This window comes from Nilaparvata lugens, chromosome 4, assembly GCF_014356525.2.
Source record: "Nilaparvata lugens isolate BPH chromosome 4, ASM1435652v1, whole genome shotgun sequence".
Lineage (NCBI taxonomy): Eukaryota > Metazoa > Arthropoda > Insecta > Hemiptera > Delphacidae > Nilaparvata > Nilaparvata lugens.
The window spans coordinates 51,304,266-51,324,971 of NC_052507.1; the positions used below are offsets into that span (position 1 = coordinate 51,304,266).

Below are 20,706 nucleotides of genomic sequence, written 5' to 3' on the forward strand. Positions count from 1 at the left end.
TTGCGGCCTTTGTGATATATTTTGGTGCCTGAAATGAAAAAAAAACAACATTATTTTCAAAATCTGCAATTGATTGGAATGAAAGGAATACCACTTAATAACAAAAGTAATGAGTTATACAGAAATGTTATCACACAATAGTCCAGTCACTATATACATTGGTGCTTGCAATTAATATTGTAGTTCTGATTTTTTAATATAACGTATCATTTGGATACATGAGAGAAGTCCAAAGCCAATTACTTCATGCAAAATTTTCTTCTGCTAGATACAGAACGGCCCAAGAACCTCGTATTTTCGGTTCATTTTCCAGTTTTTAGCTATTTCTGCCAAATCCGACAATTTCAGTAATCAGACAGAAAAATTGGCCCTCGCCTTTTTACAGATAAAATGAGATCATTCGGAACTCTCTATCTCCAATGAGATAGATCATAACTGATTTATGATTTTTCAAAAATGTATAAGATTCAAAGAAAAAATCAATTCTGATGAATTTTAGTTTTTGATCAACAATATCTTCCGATTGTTACCATTTACATGTATAATTCAAAATCCATCTAGGAGCATTTTTGTGCTTTACAATCTAAGATCAGGTAGAGCGCTTCATCTCAAATAGATTTCCAGGTACACCTGACAACAATACTCCTTGTATTGTGAAAAACACCTAATTTTCAGCTTAATCCATCATCACCAACTACATTGTCCTGCACAATGACAGAAGTTCATGAGATTATGTTCTATGAGAATCATCCGTTAGATGCACTTCATTTCACCATTTCCTGGTGGAGAGGCGCGCATAAGGACACCTCATGGATCAAAATTTCAAACTCTTATAACTTTTGACACAATGTGACCGGCTTTAGATATTAGCGAGCGTCCATTGATTTTGATACTTTTAAAACCAATGTTACCAAAATTACCTGTTCAAGTAAACATGTGGATGTTTAACATGATGACTAACTAAGGGTTTTAGATGTAATAATTAGAACAGCTAATTTGTTAAATACACACATGTGACATAAGAAACAAAATAAAAGCTTCCTCCATGAGAATAGCATGTACACATTGAAGGACAGTAGGGCTTATCCTTTAAGCCGTGTCCACACTGAACAAATGTTTTACAAACATGTTTGTTGAAAAATTTTGGGCAAATTTTATTATGTTATTTGACAAACAATGTTTGTTGGTGGCCAGTGTGGACGCGTCACCAAACAAAATATTTGTAAGTGAGGAGAACAGGTTTCATGTTTTACATATGTCAACACTGAAAATGTTTGGAAAAACAGTAACTTTTTTGTTTGACAAACAATGATTGTCCAAAATTTTTAAAATGTTTGTCCCTGAGCTCCTCAACAAACATGTTTGCCGACTGTTCAGTGTAGACACGGCTTAAGGATTTTCTCAATAAAAATAGGTCAATGACAGTCATCGGTTATATAAACCATCTTTCGGCAAAATGTCACATACCATTTAGGCGTAACGAACACCCAGACAAACGTGCAGACGCCATCTCATTTTCATAGTGGTATAGATTAAATTATTGAAATTGAAAGCTTGAAACTAATACCTTTTACACAATATTGTCGATACATGACTTTCGTCGAGGTTGCTTTGCCATTCCAGAAGTCTATTCTTTCTTCATCACTTCCGGCAATTTTGAAACTGTTCTCACTCCTTGGCAGAATGATGCACATGTTAATTAGAGCACTATTGGGCTTGTGGTGGATTTTCTTAACCAGCTTGATCATCCGCTCTGCAATGGTTACTGGCCTCTCTCTCTCACGGGCAAGTTGTTCATCCCCAGGTAGAGAACCTCATGATCAAACTAATCATCATAAGGCGATTGGACTTCTTGAATCTTTTTACCTGATTTGAAGTTGACTGTGACCTGAAAAGATAATTTACATTGAATTTATCAAAGTAAAATAGCTCATACAGAATGCAAGTCTGAAGCACTTGCTGGTATCATCAAGACATGTAAAAAGCCTTAAAGGAGGCTGAAGCTAGGATGATAGATGGTTCATAAGATTGATAATCAGATTGTTTTAATTTTCGGAACAAAATATTTCAAATTTATATTTATTTTACAGTTTCGAGTGCTAAGTAAAAAGAAATTTTGTTATCAATTCAGATCTTAATCTTTCTAAATTCAAAATTAATAATTGTTTCAAGTGTTTGGTGAGAAAATTAGACAAAATTTTATTAAGTGAAGGAAACATAACTTTTTTTCTGGACTATTTTAATGAATCAAATTCGGGGGAGGAACAGTTTTGGGCTGTGCCTGTTGATCCTCCCCAAATTATTTTAAATAATAATTTTGTATCATTGAATCAATAAAAAATAATAATAAAATAATAATAATAAGATATAGTCGGTTTGCTGCTCTGAATAGTTGTAGGATTAGGGTATGAATAGGGTAGGATTGACCTGACTTTCAAGAGATGAATCTCGTTTTACAGTATATGGTGAGTAACCCACTTTTTATTTGTAGAGGTGAATAGTGAAGTTTTTTGTTTTCATGAATTGTTTCAATCTGATACCAAAAACTGAAATTAATAAACACAATATAAAAACATGGAGTACACTTTTTAATTAAAACATTTCAACAACTAGTTTCGGCCTACATTGGTCATTTTCAAGTTTAAATGCAATAATAAACAAGTTGATATTATATAATATATGTTCATATGCTTATTTTCGTATGATTTATGACTTATCATTATTTTTTGGTTGAAATGATTTAATTTTAATTTGTTTTATTTTTCAGTTTAAAAAACCACTATTTTTGGACTCAGGGGACTTTGAAAAGTATAGAAATGTGGAAATTGAGGTACCTTAATTTTTTTGAAAGCAATACTTTCCTTACCTATGGTAATAGGGCAAGGAATTAAAAAAAAACTATATAATGGAACACGTTTGGTGGAAATTCGCATCACCTACCGTCCCATGTGACATTCAGTAATTCAGTAGTCTCAATCCATGATCAGCACTTGCTGGATAGATTGCGTCATAAAAAATAAAACTTATACTTGATAACTAAACTGAGAAAGATGGGAGGTCAGTCATAAATCTCAGAAAACATTGGGTTGACTCTTCATCCAGGAAGTGGAGAGCCAGACTCACAAGCTTCTCACGAAGTGCCTTCTTGAAGATTTTTTATCCTGTTCACGGAAATACACCGGCATCCTGTTGTAAATCTCAAATGCACGGACAGGGAAGCTATTATGAGATCGAGTCAGTCTGGCCTGAGACAAATTGATGTCATTCCTCCTCCTTGTGTTGTGTGTTGTGACTATGTGCATGTCCTCTCTGCTGAAAGGTATGATGTCCTCAACAGTACATCTGTTGATCTTCTCAACAGTAACAGTGAACTAAAGAGATACTGGCTATAGACCGTCATAATCCTTAGCCTCCTAAAGATTGGCGCACAATGCTCCAGCCGATGAGGTGATGATCCGGAGAACCTTCTTTTGCAGAAGCAAGATGCTTCTACAGCCTACTGCATGACCCCATGCACTATGCCATAATTGATATAGCTGTGGAAGAGGCCATGGTATGTCGTAACCAGGTACTCCAAAGAAACATTTTCTTATATATCAATTAAAAGAATGATACATAGCTGTTAGTAGTTGTACAATGAACGTTTTTCTAAGTCTATAGCTGATAAATGTCTTCTTAGTTGTTAGGTGTGGTTTATAATATTGACTTCACGAAATGGAAGTCGTGGAACTAATCGAAATTAATGGCCTATTGGCCCGTGTGTACCCAGGCTAACAAACAATTAGTAGGGAACATCTACAGAACCCAACCAATGAAGAACGGTCCTGTCTCAAAAATTTGTTTTGGAAACACCAACAATATGAATGTTCCGGGCGGCCTCCAATAGGAGATCAAGGCAGTATTGTAATGTTAGAATGCAAAACTTAAAAAAAAGTAAATTTGTGTGGCTTTTGTCGGTGGGGAGTCTCTTGCGGGAAGGTCTCACCGCCTGAATATATTCAAGCCATCAATGGGCCTTACGACTGTCATACTTCAGCCGGGACCGACAGTTTAGCGTGCCCATCTGATAACACGATAATGCGAAACTCTATTATTATTGGTATTGAAAACAATTTGTAATTTTTATACAGCATCGACAAGATTTTTATACATCAACATGATTTGATAGAATATGTTGAGAACTTAAGATTGTATAATCACTTGATGTAATAGCATTTTATATTAATGTATTTATAATCATCATCATAAATGTTTCTACATTTAATTTCTTATTTCCAATATTGATTTGTTTAGTTGTACTTCAAATTGTCTTTAATTATTCAAGTATTATTTCATTTCACTCATTTTTCATTTTAGTATTTGGTGCAGAACTTAGGATTGTATAATCACTTGATGTAATTGCATTTTATATTAATGTATTTATAGTCATCATCATAAATGTTTCTACATTTAATTTCTTATTTCCAATATTAATATTTGTTTAGTTGTACTTCAAATTTTCTTTGTTTTTCAAACGATTAATGTAATGGAAGCAAAATGGATCATTGATCTGTTGCTTCCACATATTCTTGTTTTCAATAAATAATTACAAGAAGCTCACCAGATACTTGATACTGTGATCACCAGCCATAAACTAGCAAGATAAACCCAAGAGCAAGTTTCAACCATAGCTCAATCAGCCTGTTATTCTCTGAAAAAAGAAAAAATAACTGTTTCTAGACCTGCTAAGAGTTTATATGACAATACAGTAGGCTACCTGTATCATGCGTATTTCAATGATTCTTTTAAAAAATCCGTTTTTAAAACCTATTTTTTGGATTTGGTTTTGAGGTGTCGTTCAATCCTGAGTGAGGCAGGAGTCAGGTGTTATAACGTGAAGCTTTATATGCAACCTAAAGCATGCTATATAATGCAAAACCTATAACAAGAAAAAAAGAAAAGATTGATTATTTATTGATTGATACACTAAGTACATTATCAAAATGATAGAAGAGAAAATAAGTCAACCTTGTGCTATTCCTCTCCCAGATAAGGTAAGGTTAGACACGTAGTCCAAAATAGGTTAAGTCTTGTAGTTGTTCACTACAAGATAATAGGTAACTTAGATCATAGGTAGCCTAACGTGTATTATTGTCAATATTCTGACCAACTTTATAGTCCTCCATCAACTCCTAAAATGCAATAGGCTACTTGTCCTATTTCAATAAACTCTATTGAAAAAATAGAAGATGCACATAGATTACATTTTGATCTTGTTCAATGGCTATTAAATATGTTCGTATTAATTTTGTTTTCCTTTAGATTGACTAATAACTACTGTATTCCTAACTCTACCGTTCTTTCTTTAGGCTGAAAATACAGCAGATTCTAATAATCCTAATTATTGTTTTTACATGTTTTATCAATAACATTTTTCAATGGGTAGGTAGCCTATTCAATATTTAAGATTTAAGTATCTAAGTTTCCTAATCAGGTCCCGATTTGTTGTAGCCTACCTGAGTATGGACAGGCAAAAATTATAAGTGACAAGCATTTACGTTATTACTTATCCAGTGTAAGTTAATCGCCACGGTCCATAGATCGGGGAATCGTATGGTTTTATTAAAACTAAAAGTGACTGTTCTGTATAATTAGCAATACTTGTTTTGAATGTACATTTTAAATGTTAAAATCTAAAAATTATTTCAAATAGGGCCTAGGCAATATTATCTTACCTGGTACAGTGATGAATAGCCTAATCATACTATTAACCGTTTCAACTTTCTGTTTTAAACGAATTCATCAATGTTATGTCTTTGTGTTTGATTAGCCTTCTGCTAAAGAAGGTCTTATTTATAAGAATAAACCTACCAAGTAATGAATAATTTTGTATCTACTGTACTTTGTTACATCTTAAACATGTTGACTGTTCAGTTTGTTGATAAAATATAAGCTAATATCCTTACAATTCCGCTAAACATAACCTAAAAAATGATCAGTAGAAGTTTTAAACCGTTATGTTGGTAGTGAGGTCACGTGGGGTTGCCTTTGGTCTATTTGCGTTTTCTCTGTCGTTAAGATCGTTCGATTTTGCCATACGGGTGAGGCAAAACGTAAACATTGAAGGCGTCATAACCTAATTCCAATGAATTAGGTTAATGAATGACAAATCAAAATTGTGATCCAATAACTAATTGTAAATTGTAGGATATGTGGATTGTCAAATATTTAAATAGAAACATGCATGAAGTATATAATTCGTATCATGATTAACAAATTTAGAACTGCATAATTTAAGTGAAAAAAGCTTCTCTACAGGGTTCCTACAAGGAAGTATAGCTCAAAATATTATTTTACTGTGGCTATCAAATCATCTTGTGTTTGTTTCATGTTATCAATCAGAGTTGTTAATTAAAATTGTAATCTTCAATATGATATTATACGTTTTAGATAGCTAGGCTATCTATAGAGAGATTTATACAAACTTTGAACTAGTATTCCCTTGAAGGTAAATCTTGAATGTAATCTTTTGGAGAATCTTGTTTTGTCATGTGTATGAGCATCTAATGTTTAAAATGGGCAGCAATTTAGTATTTGATTCAATTTATGGCTAATTTTCTTAAAGAAGACTGTCAATTTTGTGAGACAGTGTTAAGTGCTTTGATTAGGTCATCAAAACTTCTGGAATTATTGTAGAATTTTTCTTTTTTTGAGATTCTGAATAGATATTGGAAACCAACAAATGAATTGCCTAATGCCAAGAATCTCAAAGTTAGAGCCAATCGTTCTTGTGGAGTTATTGCTCCCCTCATGATGATATCATTTTTTGTTTAGATAACTAGTTAAATTAGATTCAGTATATTAACAACATAATGTTTTGACAACCTAAGAAAGATTGAATTGTCAATATTATGTCATGTAGCAATTTATTTCCTTACTTCAACCTACAATCGTTCAACCCACCAACATCGTTTGTCAAGTTTTATTTTTGATTTTATTATATAAGTCATTGAAATAAAATGATACTGCTGCAATTTGTGATAACTATCTTCAATGATGGAATGACGCCATTGTTGTCATGTTGTGGAAAATCTACATTGACCATGTCTTCGTGTCGTCTGCAAATCAGTTAGCTTTTTGAATGCTGAGGCATACGTGGATCGCGTCCACAAGGACGTACAGTGAATGTTGAGGCATATGTACATACGATTGTTCGCGCAAAATCTGTACGGACGTGTGTACAAGGCTTTAGTATTAACTTTTCACAAGCAAGGGAATAACTTTGGGCCAGATTTCAGAGAAGCGTATCATTTATTAATTTTTATTTATTTAACAAGGACAAATATAAACTATCATGAAATGATTGGGAATGAAAAAACAGGCTCATAGTCCTTATTATTCCAATCCCGAATTTTGCTCGTACACAGTCCAAAGGAGGGCTGTGTTTAATTGAAACTATAAAACACAGTCTTATGTTTATTTTGATAGGGTATACTATTGTTTTTTGGATTATATGATTTATTTTTATTATTAAAGGAAAGATTTATTACGGTATTATTGTTTGAAGAAATATCTCAATTTAATAATATAGGCTTACTTACAGCATGTTATGAATGTAGAATTATGTAGGTGTGCATTGGTGTAATTTGTGCATTAGTGGTATACTGATGATCTGGCCAGACTTAAGGGACTCATGCTCGCCCTCAAGAACCGATGTGAGGATGGTGATGCTGACAGCTCTACTAGATATAGAAACTTTAAACAATTCTACAAGAGGAGGATCGAGTTGGCTAAGAGGTTGGCAACTGAGCGACAGATTGAGGATGCACCTAACCAATGCAAAGCTGCCTGGGATGTGATAAATACAAACAGATCCATGCCACGGAAAAATATCGACTTTGCAAGCCCGGATGATTTTAATGGCTTCTTTGTGGGTTCGGTTCAGGATATAGTGGATTCCCTGCCTGATACTGCCATTGATCCAATTGATCTGTTGGAAGGAAGAATCCAGCCGGGACAGGAGCATCTCTCCTTCTTTCGCCCCACCACACCAGCTGCCTTGAGGAGCATCATACGCTCTTTCAAACCCTCAAGAAGTCCAGATGTGTTTGGCATGTCTGTGAGCATGCTTCGAGAGGTTGTTGATGCCATTGCAGTTCCTCTCTCTGCATCTGTCAATGAGTGCTTGAGGTCTGGAAATTTTCCTGATTACTTGAAAACATCAAGAACTGTCCCAGTCTTCAAGAGGGGTGATCGTGAGAACCTTCGTAGCTTCAGGCCAATCTCCATAACTCCTGTCTTTGGCAAGGTGATTGAGGCAGTGATAAAGCCTCAGCTGGAGGCTTTTTTTGAGGAGAATGGCCTGTTCTCCAACATGCAGTTTGGATTCTGAGTTGGGAGATCAACAGTGGGTGCAGTCGACCATGTGGCTGAGTGGATTGATGCTGCCTTCGAGGATGGTGAGTCTCTTGCTCTTGCTCTTTGTGATCTGAGCCGAGCCTTTGACTGCGTGGACCATGGCATTCTTCTTAGAAAGCTGAGCTTTTATGGTCTTAGAGACTCTGCCCTTTCCATCTTGGGCTCTTACCTTTCTGGAAGGACTCAGCTTGTCTCCCTCAGTGGTGCAGACTCCCGGACACTTCCGGTAACTTTTGGTGTTTCTCAGGGATCAGTGCTGGGGCCTACATTGTTCCTTGTCATGATAAATGACCTCGACGACCATGGTTCCTCTCTGATTTTCACGGATGATGCATCTCTACTGTCATCGGGTGCTGAGCTTGAGCGGGTTTTGGAGGCATCTGCAGAGCATCTTCGATCTGCCACTTCATGGTTCCTGGCTAATCGATTCCAGCTGAATGAGGACAAGACCCAAATGATCATCTGCAGCTTATCACGTGAGCTGCGTGACCCTCAGAATCCAGTGAAGCTGCTGGGTTTTGTCTTGGACAGCAAACTCAGCTGGAACAGTCATATACAGCAAGTAACCAGTCGACTCTCCCGCATTTGCTTTCTGCTGCTCAAGATGAGGGGCCTGGTGACTGAGAAGTACCTGATAATGATGTATCATGCGCTCTTCCATTGCCACATTACCTATGGCTTGCTTCTGTGGGGTCATTCAGTGGGGGCTGCTGATGTGCTGAGACTGCAAAAGAGGGCTATAAGAATTATAACAGGCAGCGATCATCTTGCCCACTGCAAGCCCATCTTTGCTCGCCTTGGTGTACTGACTGTCTTCAGCCATTTCATCCTCCTGTGCTTGGTGTATGTCAAGAAGATACAGCATCCTCTACCTGCCCGTAGTAACATCCACCGCCACAACACCAGGCGCAGTGAGCTGTTGGATTCCCCAGGAGATGCCTCCACCAATCACAGGCCAGTTACAGGATTTCAGCCCTGAAATTCTACAACAAGCTGCCTAATAGTGTGAAGCAATTGGATGAGGCCGCCTTCAGGAGAACCGTCTGGAAGCTACTGTGTGCAAAGGCATATACAGTGTGAACGAATTTATGGGTGATAATTTGAATTTTTATTGAGAGTGTGAGCACTGGATCACTGCCATCTGAACTGTTGGTTTTTTTTCATGTGTTTGTACGTGTTTTGATTTTTTGACACCATCGATCCCACAATTGTGGGTAATGGATGAAGCTGAAGAGAGAGAGAGAGAGAGATATTTCAAATCATGTAAGAGTGGGAGTTTCAGAAATGAAGCAAATAACAAAGAAATATTTTATTAGATTATATGACTATGATAAGCAAACAATAAAATATGCTACATAATTACCAGAGTAAAATGAACAATTTGAAATTAAAAGGTTTCAAAAATTAACTACAATTCAGCTGATAAAAATCTCATATTTTTTACAATAAAAGTAGGTAAATGAAATGAATTATGTGGACTCATGATGATTCAATAACACAGGATTATTGGATATGTAATGATAGCAATATACTAGGCATTCTGATAACATTTCAAATCATGTAAGTGTAGGAGTTTCAGAAATGATGCAAAGAAATCTATGAAGAAAATTCTATATTAATTGTATTATAATTATGACCATATGATAAGCAAACAGTAAGAGGGAGTCATGATTCCAAGCTCGATAAAACTATTTTTACAGCTTTCAATACTCCTTAGACCAACAATACAGCGAATTGTTTTTTTGCCAAATAAATGCCTTCTTCATATCACTTGAGTTACCCCAAAGACGGAGCCCATAATTGAGATGGGAATGAAAAAAACTATAGTAAGTCAGAATAAGTACCTCCCTACTGACACATTTTAGTTTTCTTAGTAGGTACATAACTCTGGACAGTTTCTTACACAGATGCTCTATGTGGCTACTCCAACTTAATTTACTGTCTAGGACTATACCCAGCAGTTTAATCGGCTTCAGGTACTCCTGGTGCTCCCTGCTTAAATTATTTCTAAGCGAGAATAGAATATTTTCTGTTTTACTCTCATTGAGAGTCAAACAATTAGCAGCATACCACTCCCTGCAGCGTTCAACCGAGGAGTCAAAATTAGAATTAAGTATAATATGGTAGTGTCATCAGCATAGAGCACAGATAAACATGGAACATTAACACTAAAATCATTTACAAAAGCTAAGAATATAAGGGCTATTCAGGGCTAGGTATTTTTATTTATAAAATCGAAAAAATAGATTTTTCTATCTTGCATTTCTATTGTAGGTTTGGCAATGGGATACCACTTTCAGGATATTTTGCAAATTTATACATTAATGAACACGAAAGATCTAAAATAATTGATAATATTAACCCACTAAAACAAAATGTTATTATTAGTACAGATTTTATGTAAACGATCTAATAATGTCTTTATGAAGATTATGTGAAACATTGAAACTAGAAGTTGTAGTTTGCGTTTTTAATCTATTATTTTTTATTTTTCATAGAAAGGGTAACTTACTATAATTTCATTTTATGAAATGAGCTTCTATATTTGGTTTTGAATAAACAAGATATACTTACTAAATGTAATCATTGATAAGGTGAGTTTCATTTCTAAATGAATATAAATTAAGTTTATTGATGTTGTTATAGAGAGCATTTGCAATAACATTTAGTTATTCAATAACTGAGCTGTTTTATTTACAGTTACCCATAATCTATATAAATAAAAATCGAACCTCAATTTTGACATTCAATAACTTTTATTATAGAATTTTACAATAACTCTTTGTAGGTATAGAATTTACTGATGATTTAAATAAAAACTCTAATCTATAATAATAATTGAGTTTCACAAACCCCATTACTTTTATTGACAAAGATATGAAGAGTCTATCACAATGAACCTTGCATATTGACTAGCCTTCGTAGGTACTGCTGTACTTGATTGTTTATAATGTCGTTTTCACAAAACATTTTGCATTGCGCACTTGGAGTAGATAAGGCTTTATGTAAACTTTAAAGAAGAAATCTTTTTAAAACTCATGTTAGTGACGACCGTTTCGTTGTGTGCTGCATCATCAAACTAAATTATGTTCAAACAGTAGACTCTCAAAATTTGAGGGTTATTGTGGTGGGGGAATTAAACTCAGCTATATCAATGAGTTTTAAAAATACGGTATTTATACTTTAAAGTTTACATTTGTGATATATTCAACGAGTGAAAAAATAATGGATATTCAATAAAGAAAAACAAAAATAATTGATTGAAATAGAAACAAATGAATACGGTACGCATTAAATACGAAACATCATACAATAATCAAGAATTATTTGAATCATACAAGGATTCAAATAAAAATCTGAAGAAATTATTGGTATTAACCAGTCCCATGAACACTAAACAGCGTTCAAAGAAAATTTCAATTTTTTTTACTCCATTATTTCAATTTAATCAAGCGTGTTTCAAAAAAACACTGAGAATATTATTGCGTGGTCACAAAATATGTGGCAAACCTAACACTATTCATACAGTAGCATTTTATAGAAATTTTCATAAAAATCTCTGATGGTGTTAAAAAAAGGCATGTGAATGATCATTGCCAATATAGCCTAAGCCTACAGTATAGGTAATAACACCAAGTCCATAAAATTTATGTTAAGTTAGTTTGGTTTGCTTCAGGCAGGATTTATAATATTATGCTGATGCAGTATTTTGTAGATAGAAACACTATTTTGATGACTATATTGTCATGAACTTTAATATTATTACAGAAATTAAAAAGATTGAATCATTGTTCTTACATTTTCTTGTTTTCAAAGTTATTTTTAAGAAATATCAACACAGTAGGCTATAGATATGATATTTTATTTGAATATTAAGGTACCCATAACACTAAGTATCGATAAAAAATGTGCTATAAGACAAGAATAGAGCGTATTCAACAATCAAAACTCAAGCATTATTTGCATGTGAAATATATAATTAATTTTAATGTGAAATACTAAAACAATCTTATTCGAAGTGAAGTTCATAATTGGCGGTTAGCGTGTGCAGTGCATGTCATGGTTGGAAACCTTATAAATAGCTAAGGTATTTAACACCAGTTCTGGTGTTTTTTTTTTCAAATCATAACGAAATAAGAGTTAATTTATTTATTCAAGTGAGTAAATCATTGCTTTATAGTTATTGGTTTTAGTATGAACGATGTCATCGTTGCATTTACTTGATATTGGGTAGGATATGTGGTTGCAATAAAAATACGTAAAAGATAGACATTTCAACTCTAAATATTATAAAAATATTATTAAAAAGATTTTATCAAGAATAATAGAATTAAAATCGAATAATTTATTTTCATAATCTGAAAATACATGAAAATAGCTAATCCGTTGGGTTGGTCAAGCTGGTTATCAATGGTCTATTTGGTTTTTCTCTGTATTGAGGTAAAGTCGACAGCAGCTTCTCTTTGTCTCAGAAACAGAGTAACGGCCAGCAACAGTCACAGTTATAACATAGTTATTCAAAAGTATTCTTTGAGTATCTATAGTGAGGTCCACGTTATAATGTTGTAGTTTAGCCAAAACTTTATCATAACATCCAGTGAGCATAAATTGAACTCTTCATGGCATCTAACAGTTAGGTACTGTACCGTTACTTAATTGGGATTAACTCTACACTTGTTATAAATAAAACCTAACTTAAATGCATGTGTGGAGTATTTAAAGCCGCGTTTACACCGAAGTTTCAAACAAAAAGTTGCAAACTTTTATTGCAAACAGCAGTTGCAAACAGTAGTTTCAAATAAAAGTTTGCAACTTTTATTTCATAGTTTTATTTCCATGTTTCATGAAAATGTTTTCAACCTTGATTATGACTCGCCTATGTTCTGGTTCCTGGGATCAGTCCTTCCGAGGATGTCAAGTGTCGAGGATGTCATTTTAGCCGCGGCGGCGTGTGTCGTGTTGTCAAAGCAACGTAGGCCGAGACGATACTGGGTGAGGCCGTCTCTGAATTCCAGAGCTACGTACAGTGGAAACGACCTGTTGGACGATTTAAATAGAGATGATGTCGACCCTCTATCAGGTGAACTGAGAACGGACGGAAGTTTTAAAAACTTTGTAAGAATGACCAGTGAGGATTTTGAATATATAACTTTAATGATTGGTCACAAAATTTCGAAAATGGATACGAATTACCGAAAGGCTATTTCTGTAACGGAAAAACTAGCCGTAACCTTGCGTTTTTTAGCTACCGGAGATTCATACACAAGCTTGAGTTACCTGTTCAAGATATCAAAATCAACCATATCTTTGTTTGTACCTGAGGTGTGCGAGGCTTTAATAGATCTGAAGGATAACATAAAGGTAATACGTTATAAGTAGACTATACATAGCCTATATTTGTTATTTTGACAGCCATTTTTAAATAATATAATATAAAATATTGTTGTTAACACTCAGAACCTGTTTAAGAACCCCCCGCTCTCGCCCCTAAAAGGTCCTAGGGTATTTTATGGCAAATATATTTTTATAATTTTAAGCAATAAATCTACTACTGGTATTTCGCTTTATTTGTACCAGAAGTGTGTGCTGCTCTGATACTAGACGCTAATGCTTGTATTATAAAGTATTATAACCCTGTCCAGACAGGGTTACTGACACTTGAGTCGAGACAGGGTGGTTCGAGTGATCACGTGAGTGAAAGTGGAGGTGGCAGCGTAGGGGATGGCGGGGAAATGTTTCTGTTTCGTGTTTCAACGGCACATAGTGACCGAAACTAGTGTTGCAAACAAAAGTTTGCAACTCCCTTTGATCTTTTCCTCAAAAGATTTTTTATCTAGCACACTGTTTATTTATTATAAAACTTCATAGTTTGACTGTATGGATAATTAACTATATTGAGTGGCAATTATGGCAGAAATTTAAATAATTTAATTATAATGAATAAGCCTATGGTAATGATGAAATTAATTATTTAGCGACATGCTATGGTATTATTTTTGGTGTGTAGAGGGTCATCCATTAACATATCATAGAAAAACTGTGGTATCTACATAATAATTTATGTGTACCGTACCTTACATGTTCACTGAATTTACGATATACCAATATGCTATTCAAGTTCAAATAACTATTGTAGCTGAAAGTAAATAAAATACTCATATCACAACCAAACCTGTATCCTCTATTTTAATGAATATGATAGAGACATTAATTAAAATTGAAGTTACCCAGACCATGACCAATATAAGTGTATAGAAATCAGCACATCAACCTACACTCCTAGACTAATAAATTTACCAATGTATTTATTATTTCCAAGTCTAATTATTTTAATTTTCTATTCCAGCTTTAATTAGCAGTGCGAAGACAAAGAAGAAGAACATTTTGTGTGATGTCGCCAACACTGTCAATAGTCAACGAAATCAAGTGTCTTCAGCTAAAAAATCCAACATCACTCAGTTGAAAGCCAACGTAAATAGAACGCCAAATAATACTAAGAAACTGCCAATGAAAAGTAGCGAATTTTCAAAGAATTTCCTTCGAGATAAAATTGAAAACTCGGCCCCTCCTAGGGTGCATCTTCATGAGTCAAACAACTTATTGGATCACTTTGATGGGGAGTGCAAACACTGCGAAAAGTACAATGGTAATTACAGCGTAATATTTGTTTTATTTTATCTTCATATTTATACTTGATGAATATAAATTCCTTTTCAGTAAAAGTAGTAAAAACTCCCAGAATCTGACCGGAAAATGTGGTGCCACGTGTTTGATTGCCAAGTTGGGTGAATATTTTTGTTTAGTGGCAGTCCAACACCTATTTCTTTCAACAAATATTTGCACATAAAAAGTGATGATTGGGGACATTGATATTTTTCTTTCAATTTTGATGAATCAACTAGAAATAGGATGCATGGGTTATCTCATTATTTGTTTAGTTAATATATTTTGGAGAAGTTGAGCTACGAGTATTTCATTCCTGCAGTAGGCCTATCGTAGAAGAAAATCGCTCATCCTTATTCTATTGCTCCATGCTTAGGGTTCGCATATAGTGAAGAGGTCCAAGTGGGATAGAGGTACCTCCTGTAACACAAATAATTTTCGTGTTATGGGACGCCTGGCCAGAGTTGGTGGTAGAGGTACATCTCTTCCATAATACGGAATGGTTTATTATTTGTGTTACAGTGGTACTTTCCCACTTGGACCTCTTCACCATGCGCCTACCCTCACAATCTGTGATTGTCAAATTGACTATTTTATCGATTAAATCTTATCATACAATATTCGCTACCAGTATTATTATTTAAAATTCACACTAGACACAGACATTTTGTGGAATTTATCGATATTGAGGAGCAATTAAGAACGATGTTTTCAGTTCCCCATGAAATTACATGTTTAAGAACTGACAACATCGTTTTTCATTTCAGATTCAAGTATTTTTATGTTACAGTTTCCTGGAGAGAATAATGCTCATCGAGCCCTGGGCTTGTACATTGGTAATGGTACAGTAACTATATTACCCTCAATATCGGCATTGCCTGTCACGCATTTAATTGGATAGCTCGATCACATGGTTCAAATCCACAATCTTATTGCATTGGAAATTTGAACAATCACTTCTTTTACCGATTGGAAACATATTTTGAACTTCCGATGAGTTTGGTATAACATTTTTGAAGGGAAATTGATTATACTTTGATATAGACCAATAATGTTAGTTTAAATAACACTAATAACGCTTAAAACATCAATTTTTCTTCCCTCGTGCTCCTCGGGGATCACTTCCAGAGTTTTCGCGGACCACTTTTTGGGAACCACTGATCTAGATGAATATGCAGAAATATATTTTTCAAATTTATTGTATTTGGTCATCCAATTTATTGGTTTGACCTTATAATAATCTAATTTCAAAATATTTTTGCGGCTCAATTGGATATAACATTTTAAGAAACTAATATATGAGTCACGGTTAAATATTTTAATTTTCTTCCCCCGCCGCCGCCATGAAGATTCCAATTACAGTATATGTATTTTATAATGCAGCTTATAGTGGATTATAAGTAAAATCGCTCACTTTCACTTATTAAAGAATATTTCCATGATTACTTCGTGATTAATCTCTTTCAAGTTTTTTCTATATATTCCCATTTAGTTCGGGATCTTTCAATAGTAAATGGTAGATAATAGCGAGTAAAAATGAAAGGTACCTAGGTAACGTAACCTGAAAGCTGAATCTCTAAAAAATTAGTAATATAAACTTTTGAAATATGTCATGATATTGTAATATATTGTTTCTTTAACAAAAAATGATCAAGTTCCCAATTATTTTTGTAGAAATTTTAATAAACATGCAAGCAATTGAAAAAGAAAACTTTTATTTTTAGAGAATTTATATTCAGTGATATTTCGATACCACTGCTAGTGCTGGTATTGCAAGTCGAAACTCACATTTCAACAGCTATTGAACAATTGAACATGTTATGGGTAGGATTCTCAGGACTGAAGAGAATCATCATAGAAGTAAAGACGTCTTTAATCAGCACTTAATAATCACGGTTTAATATTTCATAAAATGTTATATTCAATTGAGCCACAAAATATTTTGAAAATAGATTATTAGAAGCTCAAATCAATAAATTGGATGAGCAAATACAATAAAATTTAAATTTATCTTTCTGCATATTTATCTAGATAAGTGGTCCGCGAAAGCTCTGGAAGTGATCCCGAGTAGCACGAGGGAAGAAAAATTGATGATTTAAGTGTTATTTAAACTAACTTTATTGGTCTATATCAAAGTATGATCAATTTCCCTTCAAAAATGTTGTATGTATCAAACTCATCTGAAGTTCAAAATATGTTTCCAATCGGTAAAAGAACTGATGAGTTCCAAATTTCCATTGCAATAAGATAGGAGTATAAAATTCTTTTGGAATCTTAATGGCGGATTTGTAGCACGTGATAGTCGATGGCCATACTGTGGGTAATATAGCCTAGTTACTGTAGGTAATGGGAGGGATGCTGAACACTTCAATGGCTTTTATTTTTGGTGGGTTGGAACCCCTGAGAAGTTGTTTTCAAACTCATAACGGAGTTTAAGTCTCAAGCGGTCATCTTTCAAAGTCTCGTATTTCATTAAGCCATCAGTCTCGGCAACCAATGGTTGCTCACTGGTGTCCTATCCAATGGTTGCTCACTGGTGTCCTAGCCAATGGTTGCTCACTGGTATCGCTGCCAATGGTTGCTCACTGGTGTCCCATCCAATGGTTGCTCACTGGTGTCGCAGCCAATGGTTGCTCACTGGTGTCCCAGCATTCTTTACATTCATCCGCCAATAGATACTCTCTGGCGACTCACTGGTGTACGAATGAAATACAAGAGTAGGCTGGTGTACTCTAAGGTTAGGTAAACTTGGGTATACTACCTAAGGGTGCGTCACCTATTCAGTTATAGCTGTAACCTTATTTCCTCTTATAAATTTGAATGTTTTAATTTTACAGGTATCAATGATTTCATTCCTTTGAAATTTCAATGTGAAAAGTTGGCTGTAGATCCATTCCCAAGAAAGGATAAGAACCATAAAAATAAGCCGAATCTCAAAGAAGAAGAATTGATCATGCCATTAGGTAAGTCTCATGAATGGCTAATAATAAGATTCTAATATTTAATTCTTAGTTATGAGAAGTGTACTTCACTTCAATTAGTAGTAATGAATGAGGATTTTAACGCCCATGTGGAGCACCGGTCTTACCTAACTCTTAAAGTCGTAATTTATACATAATTAATGTTTATTTCAATTCAATTTTATTCAGAAATAAATACAGAGTTATTCTAAATTATGGATCCATTTTAAAAATTCACATTTACTCAAGTACTAATCGGAAATGAACAAGCTTCATACCAATAGAAAAAGAAAACTCTAATGCTTTTTACTTTGGGCCCCTATTTGACCAAGTAGTCAGCTGAAAGGGCAGTTGCTCACTTTGTTACCAAGCATAGTTTTTAGAGTAGGGCAGCCACGTTTCTCGCTTCGCTCGCCTGCATTTTTCATTTGAGCATGCTTCATTCCATCAGAAAGTCAAAGTACTTCCTCGCTCGATTCAATCACCCAAACGCAAAAAACCGCTAATTTTGGGCGTATCTTTGACGTTATTGCAAATTCCTTCTAACACAACATTATTACACCCTAGCTGAGCTTCTGTACTAAATTTGAACATTTTCTGTTCATTTGTTGTCGATAAAGCTGAGAAAACGCTGGAAAAACGCAGATTTTGGGCGTAATTTTGGAAATTTTTCCAAATCCGTTCCTAGTGCGCCTCTAAAGGGCCAACTGAACATACCTACCGAATTTGAACGTTTTTGGTCCGGTAGATTTTAGTTCTGCGAGTGAGTCAGTGAGTGAGTGCCATTTCGCTTTTATATAATATAATATATTATATAAATAAGTACGTACAGGAGCGGACTAAGGGCCATGCGAGCCTTGCACTCTGGTCGAATTGTATCAATATAAATGTTACCAGTATATATTGATGCCACTAAATACGTTGAAAGCTGAACAGAATTCAATAAACTTCCGTCCACGACATACGAGGATAAGGATAATACGAGGGGATACCCCCTTATAATATCTAAACAGCTGAGGTTGGAAAAGCTACCCATACTATCAAGCAAAACTCTGATCCACTGTTTATCTGTCAAATTTCTGTTTACTGTCTACTCTGATCTGCATGAAATATATGTCAGTTTACTCGCGAAAACTCCGGCAGTCAAACGTGAGCGTGAGAGGAGCTTTGTTGTCGGGTTCGGTGACGACAACCAAGCTCCCAGTCAGCCAAGCTTCTCTCTCAGGAGCTCAGTTGACGCCGTCAACCAATCCCCTCGAAAGTGAATTTAAAGGAGCTCAGCTGACTGGGAGCTTGGTTGGCGCGTTCCCCTTACAAATTGATTCATCATCGCCCACATCACTTTTCACGTATTGAGAACCGAGGAAAAAAATATAAAATGTTCTACCATAGATGATTCCAGTTACAAGAAAGAGGTCGGCTACCGCTGTAATTTTAACCCTTTTCTTGCTTCTAAACTATACATTTTCTATACCAATGAACCATCTATATTATAGCCATTTAGTTGGGTTGTAATCTTAGTTGAGCTCATTCATTTAATAATTATTGTTAATCTTCTAAAATATAATTTCGATTTTCAGTTGACGATGCAAATGATTTCCTTGCTGACATTGGAATGCTGCCAAGTCCAACAATCTCTGCGTTCAATTTGAAAGCACTTCAGGAATTCGAATTCGAATATGAAAACTGCGATTTGCCTCCTGCTTATAATTCGGATTCTGAGTAATGAAGAGGACCAGTCAGAGCCACAGAAAATGGATTGAAACTTCTATTTTGTGTCTGGTAGCCTATAAATTTGTTCCAATAAGTGTGTGTTTAGTATTTTATTGTTTCGATTCTTTTTTAGTGGATATGAGTAATGATAAAGATCACATCTTTGACTGACTGAATTTTGTCGTAATTTTATTCGTATTTGTGATATTTAATTAATGATCATTTCCAGTAACATGATTTGATTCTTGTGAATGCATGGTGATTGAATCACACTATTTTAAATGTTCCTAATTAAACTCAAGCTATGTTTTGTTCAAATAAAGTTTGTTCCCTATATTCACGTGTTTTAAATTAACAGTACTTCGACTTGTATATGGATTTGAAATTCACAACTATCAATCTGTACCGGTGACTGGAGTTGAATATTTCTGGTTCAATGTGCATACAAAAACTATGAATTATCCGCATATTTTGATGTTGTTCTAAAGTGAGATACATTTTTAACTGGCAGCATTTTCAAAATGGAAAGCATCATGATTATTTATGAGAAATACTGAAAGTTTGAATATACAGCAACATAATTATTGTTACTTGCTACTTACTTCTAAGCATCTAATTATCTGACAAAAAACTCCTTCGCGGTAAAGGTCTTTCGCCAAACCTAACTGATTTTGGAGAATTTTCTATATTATAAGTCGACCAGTCTTGGAAACCAGTGGGGCATTGGTTCTTGTTGCGCTCATTATACTAGGGTTGTCAGATTCTGGCGGTCGCCAACCAGATTTTGGCAACCCGTGGTGTCTCTCGGGTCACCAGCTCGGCAGCTAATCCTGGTGTTGGTGTTTCAGTGTGCTTTACACTATGCCGCCAAAGGTTGGTCTCTGGTGGCCTAATATAATACAAGCCTAAAGATCTCATGTACTAGCTTGTATTAAGTATTAGCTAGTCAACCATCAAATAGCCTACACTATAG

General features: G+C 34.8%; 1 protein-coding gene and 1 long non-coding RNA gene across 3 annotated transcripts; one reads left to right on the forward strand and one right to left on the reverse strand.

The window, feature by feature from the left end:
- Window positions 1-6,059, reverse strand: LOC120350846. 2 transcript variants are annotated; one of them, XR_005571051.1, is made up of 4 exons: window positions 5,715-6,059; window positions 4,601-4,918; window positions 1,568-1,888; window positions 1-28 (listed from the first exon to the last, which is right to left on the reverse strand). It is a non-coding gene; the product is annotated as an uncharacterized LOC120350846 (long non-coding RNA). The 2 variants fall into 2 exon arrangements; XR_005571052.1 differs by having other exon boundaries at window positions 4,601-4,690; window positions 5,715-6,058.
- An 8,668-nt stretch (window positions 6,060-14,727) lies between these two features.
- LOC111062175 lies at window positions 14,728-20,069 on the forward strand. The gene is made up of 3 exons (XM_039425781.1): window positions 14,728-15,043; window positions 17,898-18,023; window positions 19,601-20,069. The coding sequence occupies exons 1-3, from the start codon at window positions 14,905-14,907 to the stop codon at window positions 19,744-19,746; spliced, it is 411 nt and encodes a 136-aa protein (XP_039281715.1). The 5' UTR covers window positions 14,728-14,904; the 3' UTR covers window positions 19,747-20,069.
- The last annotated feature ends 637 nt before the right edge of the window (window positions 20,070-20,706 follow it).